This window comes from Octopus bimaculoides, chromosome 15 (genome assembly GCF_001194135.2).
Source record: "Octopus bimaculoides isolate UCB-OBI-ISO-001 chromosome 15, ASM119413v2, whole genome shotgun sequence".
NCBI lineage: Eukaryota > Metazoa > Mollusca > Cephalopoda > Octopoda > Octopodidae > Octopus > Octopus bimaculoides.
In genome coordinates this window covers 4,092,128-4,102,127 of record NC_068995.1, presented here as the reverse complement: position 1 = coordinate 4,102,127, position 10,000 = coordinate 4,092,128, and the positions used below count along the sequence as shown (strand labels likewise).

The window sequence follows — 10,000 nt, the reverse complement described above, 5'->3', positions numbered from 1 at the left end:
ATATATATATATATATATATATATTTGACAGTGTGTGCGTAGGTGCATATATGTATTATATATGTGTATACCCACGCACTTTCTTATACTTTTCTGCTTCCTACTGTTAAATACTTTATCCGTCTTGAAATCTTTATTTTTATTAATTCTGAAGATTTCTCCCTCTTATTTCCTTTCGTTGTTTTCTCCACTCTTCACCTCCCCCCCTCTCTCTCTCTTTCTATTTATCGTTTTCGCTGTGTCTGTCTTCTGTTCTTGTCTTTTTCTCTCCTTCTTATATTTTTTCACTCTTGTTGTCTCTTCCTTTATTTTTAAACAGAATTTATATTGAATTTTAATGACGATCTAAATCAGACTAGAAAAAACCACTAGACTTTCGATTGCCGGTTACAATTAACTATTATACTGTTTAAGTGGTGTTATATTCGCTCTTTTCAGATTATTCAAATAGCAATATCCGTCATGTATCATATAGCGTCTAATTTAGGTGTCTCCTTACAGTGAAAAGGTCAATAAAGGGAAATAATTTATATCAGTGGAATCGACTTACAGGGTCAAAAATGTTAAAGAGAAAGATCTTGGAAATGAATGACGAGTAATAGGAAGAGTAAGGAAACACTTATTGATAGATTTTTTTAATGATTTCATTAGTAATCAAAACATCAATAAAATAACATTGATAATAATTATTTCAAATTTTTGCCACAAGGACACCTTGTAACTATTATATCGACCCCGAAAGGATGAAAAGCAAAGTCGACTCCGGCGGAATTTGAACTCAGAACGTAGTGGCGAGCGAAATACCGCCAAGCATTTCGTCCAACGTACTAACGATTCTGCCAGCTCACCGCCTTAATAATAATAATAATAATAATAATAATAATAATAATAATAATAATAATAATAATAATAATAATAATAATAATAATAATAATAATAATCATAATAATAATAATAATAATCATAATAATAATAATAATAATCATAATAATAATAATAATAATAATAATAATAATAATAATAATAATAATAATAACAATAATAATAATAATAATAATAATAATAATAATAATAATGATAATAATAATAATAATAAAAATAATAATAATAATAATAATAATAATAATAACAATAACAATAATAGTGACAAAATTGAAATTTTTAACAGTTTTAACATTATTAACTGGAATCTTTCTGAGCTCCAACGCTTGGACAGGAAGACAAGAAAACTACTAATATCGAAGAACATGCAGCACCCGAAAGCAGACGTTGATCGTCTGTACTTACCTAGATGCCACGGAGCAAGTGGAATGATGCAAGCAGAACTATGCTATAAGACCTCCACAATAGCAATGAACACGTACTTATCTAGTACAGAGGACTGGATGCTGCGGCTTGTGAGCAAATACGAAAGCAACAAAAAATCACATTCTACTGTCAAGGAAGCTTGCAAATTCGCAAGGGATTTTGGCATTAACCCTGAAATAGATGTAAAACCTGAAACAACTGCCACAAGTTAAGCAACACAGATCAAGCAAATTTCAAAAATGAACGGGCAGAAACAAATTGAGGAGTGGTGGACAGTGGATACTTCGAAGTGGAAATGCTCTTGTAAACCGAACAACAACTCATCAGTGCCTGAGAAGTTCTGGACTGAGTGTTAACGAAGACAATTGTCTTCGTTAACACTCACAATCGCTCGCAGGGCATAATATCCACATCTTACGTTTTCTCGAATATAAGAGTTGCTACTTGCAGAAGGTAATGGACCGAACTCAGTTTTTACTTGATCCAAGAGAGAAGCTGCTGCAAAGACTGATAGATAAACGACATCGTCAGCTTCTTCGCCATCGCTGTCATCAAAAAGCTTTTTCATGTACCCACACATTCTAAGCAATGGTATTCAAAGACCCATACTGTTAGCAGGTGTTTGAACGTTGGAAGGAGTCTCTTTCACTAATACCTAAAAACTATACTCTTCAATCTGGGCTGGTGTTCTTCGTAACAAGTCACGACGGTCGGCTACTCTGATCATCACTCCTTCCCTGGAAGTGTAGAAAACACTTATAGACTCACAGTTTTTATTCAGTTAAAAGTTGAGTTCGAACAAGACACCTCAAACATCTTAAACTGGACTCTCACTCCAAAGTCTCAAGAGCTGCATCTTTTGATGTATCTCCTAAATTGTCAATGAATAGGGTAATAAAAATAACAATAAAAAACAAAACAACAAATTCCAAATAACGAAAGAAATATTTGAAGACAACACAAAATAAAGAGAAGAAAAACACAGATCGTAGAGGAAAAACAAATATTAATTGTTCGATATTTTTCGTTTCCTTTTGCTTCTCTTTATCAATAAATTTGTTAATAAGTATGGCGTCTTCTTGTTCACTCACCTACCAGCAATATTGACTAAATTCTTCGTAGTTTCAAAAATTTAGTTTGAGTTAATTAAATCCAAGTAACCAATCCTAACTCTATTTCATGCTGCCATTTATTTCTGTGAGTGTCTGTGTGCGTTTTATGTTTCTTTTATCATAAATCTTTAGTTATTTACATAACTTTATTCCAATGTATTTTTCTAATATATTTTTTATTTCATTTTACAACTTTCCATTTTATAAAACTGTTTTTTTTTCTTTTCAATCAAAAAGTTAATAAAAATAAATATAGATAAGTAAAATAATTTTCATTATCAGAACGATTTCTTCATTCTTATTCTAGTAGCTATTGTTGTTGAAGTTGTAGTAGTTGCTTTTATTGTTATGAACATTTTTTTTTTTTGACAATTATTGTTGTTATTTGTTTTTGTTGTTATAGCTTTTGTTTTATTACATTTGCTTATATTAATTTGTATTGTGTTGGCTTTAATTATTATTGTTATTGAAATTGTGATCGTCATTCTTTATGTTGGCCGTTTTTGTTCTTGTTCTTGTTGTCATTATTATTGTGATAGTATCAGTTATTATTGCAGCTACTGCTTGTCTTTTATAGATTGTATTCTTCTTATGGTTCCTATTGTTGTTGGTATTATTATAAATATTCTTTTCTAAAAAGAATATTTTTAAAGTTTTGGGGAGGGGGGGGCAGTCGATTAGATCGTTCCCAGTACACATCTGGTACTTAATTTATCGACCCCGAAAGGATGAAAGGAAAAGTCGACCGCGGCGGAATTTGAACTCAGAACGTAAACACTGGCGAAATATGCTAAGCGTTTCGCCCGGCCTGCTAACGTCTCTGCTTTGATCGTCGCCTTAGTAGTACTATAAATATTATTATCACTATTAATACTACTAAGAAGGCGGTAGTTCGTCTGCCTCCTCGTTCTGAGTTCAAATTCCGCCGAGGTAGACTTTGCTTTTCATCCTTTCGGAATCAATAAAATAAGTGCGAGTTGAGCACTAGGGTCGGTGTAATTGATTTAACCCCTCCCGCGAAGTTGCTAGCCTTGTGCCAAAGTTTGAAATTATTATTATTATTATTATTATTACTGCTGCTACTACTAAGGCGACTAACTGGCAGAACCATTAGCACACCGAGCAAAATGCTTAGCGGCATTTCCTCCGTCTTCAGGTCCTAGGTTCAAATTCCGCTGAGGTCGACTGTGCCTTCATTGATTTAGGGGGTCGATAAGTTAAATACCAGTGAAACACTGCGGTTTATGTCGTTGACTATTGTGCTCCATCAAGACCTTGTGCCTTTAGTAGAAAGGATTATTATTATTATTATTGCTATCAACCTACAACAGGTGTTAGAGACGGGAGACTAAATGAATTATTCTATATTCTTAGCCAAGTTCAATCCAGACTCGAATCTAACCCGTTGCCCTAACAGACAATGGATACGTTTTCTATAGAATTTTCTCATTTTCTTTAGTGAAAATTTCCGCTATTATTGTTAATTAATTTAACGCATTAAATTTGCTTTTTGTTTTCCTCCTTAATTTATTTTTATTTAGATTTTGTTTTTAGATTTACTGCTACTCATTCTATTATAGTCTTTTTAAAAAAAATAATCGGAAACTTTCTCACTATTTTTAATCCATTATTTTCAACCAGACCAAAAAAAAAAAAATGTTCAAAGAACAAACGAAAATTCTATTTGCTAAATCTTTAATATTTTTTATTTATATTTATATAGATTGACATTTTGTTTGTGCTGGTGGTTTCAACATCGGCAATGGTAGTAGTGGTGGCCGTAGAGCTGGTAGTGTTTGTAGTTGTAGTGATAGTGTTGGTGGTGGTAGTAATGATGAATTTAGAAATAATTATATTTGATAAAACAAAAGACGAATCAACTATAAACTAGTGGTTTTTGTTTTTATTTGTGGTAGTGGTAGGAGGGGCGGAATGGGAAGAAGGTTTACTATGTAAAAAGAAAACTGTAAGAAAATGCCGGAAGCAACTAATTCTACAACAAAAAAACATGAAGAGTGGAATTGAAATACAATTAGCAAAATAACATTTAAAAATTCAGAAGAAAAAGAAAAAGAAGGAAAAGAAATTTGTAAGAAAAGTAAACAATCTGATGATATAAAAAGAAATTTCGCAAACGTAGCATATAATTATTGTAGAAATGTAATTAACAAAATAAAGAATAATTAACTTAATGATTTCTTAGATTAGTACGACATAGATTTTTGTTGGTGTTTTGCGGGAGGGGATTGAGCTAAAATTGGATAGATCAACCGCGCTACTTGACAAGGACTCATTTTTGCTTGCATTCGACGAGTGAGGCACGCATGGATGAATGGTTGTTCTAGCGTCTAAGCCCCGCAGTAGTTTCAGTCAAACTGTATCTCAGGCTTCATCGTTCTACTGTTTCTCGGGGCCATAAAATATATCCTTTCTACAAAAGGTATAAGACCTTAAATTTTAAGGGAGGCAGTCGATTATATTGATCCCAGTATTCACATTTTGGTGCGAGCAACATTCGATTACCTCGACCCACTGTATGACAGGTACTTTATTTTATCTGGCTTGGAAGAGTTGACATTGGGATTTGACCCACAGCACTAACGGATGTCAGTAAATAGCGTGAGCCATTTTGCTGGTGCTCCATGCATAGCAGTTTAGAAAGGCTTTGCAACACTGGTACAGTGCCAAGAATTCTTTTAAAGACAACATATAGACGATTATATAACCGGCTCTTCGTTGGTTCCGACGACGAGGGTTCCAATTGTTGCGATCAACGGAATGGCCAGCTCGTGAAATTAATGTGCAAGAGGCTGAGTACTTCCTAGACAACGTAGTTCTCAGGAAAATTCTGCGTGGGACAGAATATAACAAGGCTGACCCTTTGGCTTTACAAGTGCAACTCATTCGGGCCAGCTGCATGGACTTCAGCAACGTGAAATAAACTGCCTTGCTCAAGGACAAAGCCACTGCGGGTATCGAACTCATAGCCTTATGATCTTGAGCCGAATACCAGAACCATTTAGCCACACACCTTCGTAATCGATTATGTAGACCAGTATTTCACTGGTATATATTTTATCGGCGTTTGAAGGATAAGATTTACAGTCGATCTCCGCAGGAATTGAAATCAAAACGGATTAGAATGAATCGAAAAACCGTAGGATATTTAATCCAAGACTCGAGTGACACTCTGAATGCTGTTCCTCGCATCAAGAATTTAGAGAGAAAATTTTCTTTGACCAAACATTCGTCGTGGGGAACAGTCGATTCGAACCATCGCCGTACACGAGTGGAACTTTATTTTATCTACACTTTATTATTTTCGCATCAGTAAGAAGAGTTATAAAATAGTCACAGCGGAATTTGAACCCACTTCTTCAACACTTGTGATTAAATACCACATGACATGTCCGATGCTCAGCCAACTTTGCCACCCCCATCCCTACACTTCACTAAGAATGACCGGAATATTACAATCCAAACGGCGTTGTAATTGCATAGTCGTTATCAGAATGGCAAAATCAGAATTCACAAATATAACAAAAACCTAAAAATATATGCAAAACTAATTAAACAGTGGATTAATTAATTATAACTATACAAACAATGTGTTTTTTTTTTAATATGAAAATATCAATGAAATCTAATTTTAAGACAAAACAGTATTTTACATTGATTGGCGTTTAGTCACCTAGACAGTTTAAATAGAAATTAACACCGCTAATTAAAACAATGTATCCATATTTGCAGAAAACTCATTGACAATTATCTTCGTCATTGTCATTATCATTATTGTTGTCGGAATGCCTCGCGTGCTTCGATTGGTTTCATGCAACTTTGTTGTATACCTCCACTGTTCTTGAAGTGCGTGCACCATTGTCATTTGCTGAATGTAGAACTGGGTTTATATACTAAGGTCAATTTCGATTGGTTGCGTTTGTTTGTTTTATTTGCGGTATTGTATTTAGCATTTCATCTGTGTTGGTTGGTTATTTTGATGGGCGGCGCTTCTGTTTCGTACGTGCCGTATGGATGGTGCCCTGAATTTTAGTGCCCCGTTGTGAATGCGTAAAGATTGTGGTGTAGGAGTTGTGCAGCGATTGTTACATTATTGGATAGCTGTTCCATAGAATTTATATAGAATTGTTTATTACATAAATGCGGTTGTATAGTATATTGTGTATATTTTATGCTTGGTACCTGGAGGTGATTCCATATAGGGTCTGCTGCTTTAGATGTGCGTCAGCATCAGTTTGCTGCGTTGGTTGTGTGTTAGTATCAATTTTATCACCTCCTGTGATAACGAAAATATTTCAATTGGCTGCAGTTTTCTTCACATCCGCCCCTGCGATAATGGCGGTCTCTCTCTTATATCGGTTATGAATGTTTTGTGCCATATCGTTCTCAGTCTACCTCTTCCTTTTCCCCTTGTGGTGGTGTCCATTTGATAACTGTCTTAAAATGGAGTTGTTCTGGTAGTCGACGTATATGATCTGCATGTCGAAATTTTCGTTCTCTGGTGATTTCGCTTGACGGTCTTATGGTGTCTCTCTTTAGAATGTCTTCAAATGTTTATGTGGTCTTGCGAATACGTTCTCAGAATCCTTTTCAAGTATCTTTAGTATAACACAAGCGGAAATCAGATATAGCCTCTAAAAGTTTCATTACCTTCGACTACGGAAAGCAGTTTGATAGATCAAATTATATTTTGCTGAGAAATGCGCAATTTGAAAATATTTTTTTGAGAAATGTTAAGTTTATTGAGGTAATGCAACTTGCAGAAAATGCCAATTCTATGTTTCAGTCGACATTTAACATAAAAACTGGAATCCTTGAAATCTAATTTCGCAGTTAAGCGTTAAATAAATTAAATGTAATTTCGCAGTTCAGGATGAAATAAATGAACATTGGCCATCATTATATAAATTTATTAAACTCCAGAATATTTAGCTCCCAGTACTATATATATATATATATATATATATATATATATATACGACATTAGAGAGTGTACGAAATATTACACTAAACAAAACATTTATTTATAGGATTAACTTAACTGTGATATATGATGTAATTTATTCCACATGTGATGTTTGCTAATTATTTATATTTTAGTGACTTGGCCTGGTTTTTGACGAGTAATATCTGATGGGCCAACCGCTGGAGAAACGCAGGAGAAACGAACATTGAGAGATAAATACGATTATTTATTAATTTCATTCGTCTTTTCCTATTTAGATAAATACATTCATAATATCTAAAGAAACAAATACAATTTCGAAATGTATAACAATATTCTATAATATGTAATGCTTTATATAATACATAGTAACATTTTATTTCGGACAGTTTTCGTTTATTCTTAAATTGTATCCTATACATATTTACTTTTAACCGTTCTTTAATGGAAGACTAGGTTTCAAGATGTGGAGGACACGAATTCCTGTATCTGCAACCAGCTAAATGCATGTGGCAGTTGACGTATACATTGATCTACCACACACACACCGGTACATATATACATAGCTATATAATCTATTGTTCATATTTCTTGATATGGACCTCGATAACGGTCACAGCATTTTATTCTATACCATATGTCTTGGAAACAATTCTGTAAAAGAAAGAATTAGAAAATTAATTGTATAGATTTTTTCGCGCTCACACACGATAGGGGGCTGGAAAATTACTAGCTTTGGATAAAAGAAAACAGGGGAAGATCAGTTAATTATGATTTCATTAAATATACTACCTTCTCCGATTCCCGCACTTTTTGCAGCGGTCCTTCAGTTTTTCTAAGCTCTATGAAAGAACTGGGCCCTTTCAGTCTCCAACCAGGCCTTCCGCGAGACCCTTAAAGTCAAGAACTTTTCAGAACCCTCGTATGTATGTGTTATATTATATCTTTACTTTTGTTTACAGGAAACGTTTTGAATATGCATATAAATGCTCATATGCTATTATACTTGTCACAGCCTAATGATATCACCTGGAGGTACCAGTTTTGTAATTGCACTGAGCTGTGCCGATATAATGTAGGGTAAATATAGTAATAATAGTAATCTTTGAATGGAGTGTATAAATATTTTAATGCGTCGCTACGCGCATTCCACACATGCTTAAGGTCATAGACCGTATTCCGGGCATGATTACAGTGCAGTCCGTAGTATCGAAGTATATCGGGTTGATCACTCGATTTATTTTCATTATTAGTATTACTATAATATTATTTGTCATATAAGTGTTCTTTATTTTATTTACGATAATACTTGACTGGTACTTCATTTCGCGGAATCGAGTACCTAGACAGACGTTATTTCATCGACCTCATTACTCGACTTGTACTCTATTTTATCGAAACGATGAAAAGTCAAGCTGACTTGATTAAATTTGAACTCAAAATGCAAAAGAACCGTAATGAAATAATTTCTGTCTTTCATTATATTACATTTTCTCCAAAGATCCCGATAATACATTATTTACACTCAATCAATTATAGCTTATTTGCTTCAAGATGAACCATTTCACAAATTAATATCGTATTTTTTTTTTACAAAGACCTCGATAAATCTGAATGACTTACTGAAACAATGGATATAGTGGGGTGATTTACACAAAATAAAAAAAAAAGCATGAAAGCAAAAATAATTTACTTACGCCTACTTGAGTAAGACAGTTGATATGTGGGATCGAATCTGAACCACGTAAACCCGAAATATAATTACAACAAGTTCCACACACGAAGTAAAGTATTACAATGGTTAATAGTCTGTAGGTTTAAAAAAAGAAGGTAAAGAAAGCAATCATTGTATCCATGAAACATCATCTCATTCATCATCATAACTATAAACAACAAATCTAGTTGGCCGTTCGGTCTGCTGGTAAAAGCAGCCAAATCGACCTGAAATTATATAAATTAGTCTTATATAACTTAGAGGATGGGTAACATCTTAGATTATTCCCCATCTACTTGTTTACAACGGTCGTGGGATTTACTTTGAAGGAGATGCATCCGTTATTTCTAGGAGGTCAGTTGACCACGTACATCTTCCGTTATTGACCAGTCGACTGAAAAATGTTGTTCAGCCCTCGGTCAGCTCTGATCGAATATATTTAGGAAATTGCTAGTGTGATTTCTGTGTCTTATTTTTTCTAGACTGTTAAACTAGTCCTTACTTATCCGGGGTAGCGACCGGGTTATATAAAACGGGTGGGTGTTATTTGAAACAGTCTGTCATTAATAATAGCAGTTTACTCAGGTATGTTGAAGTGAAGCGGGAAAACATACGGAATAAAATTTATGAGTTTTCTTACACAGTCATGATAAAAACTACGAGAGATCCGCTGGAAGGGGTGGTTGATTCATGTGGCGGAAGGGTCAGACATTGCTGAGGAATGATTCCGAGAATTAATTGCTTTGAACCACTACAAGCATCGGAAGATGTGACGTTGATTACATTCTACAAAAGAAATATAAGAAAATATTTATGGACAACAAGCGTAAATTCAATAATGCGATATGATACAGTATATATATATATATATATATATATTTATATACCGAACGAGATCTTCAC

The 10,000-nt window shown here is 34.0% G+C and overlaps 1 protein-coding gene across 1 annotated transcript in view; it reads right to left on the bottom strand.

The window, feature by feature from the left end:
• Nucleotides 1-7,609: 7,609 nt before the first annotated feature.
• LOC106882731 (uncharacterized) overlaps nucleotides 7,610-10,000 on the bottom strand; it is a 9,572-nt gene continuing 7,181 nt past the window's right edge. The window contains exons 5-7 of the mRNA XM_014933500.2: nucleotides 9,738-9,883; nucleotides 9,081-9,192; nucleotides 7,610-8,037 (exon numbers count right to left, since the gene is read on the bottom strand). Coding sequence (XP_014788986.1) covers nucleotides 7,966-8,037; nucleotides 9,081-9,192; nucleotides 9,738-9,883 — 330 coding nt within the window. The 3' untranslated portion in view covers nucleotides 7,610-7,965. The remainder of the gene's footprint in view (nucleotides 8,038-9,080; nucleotides 9,193-9,737; nucleotides 9,884-10,000) is intronic.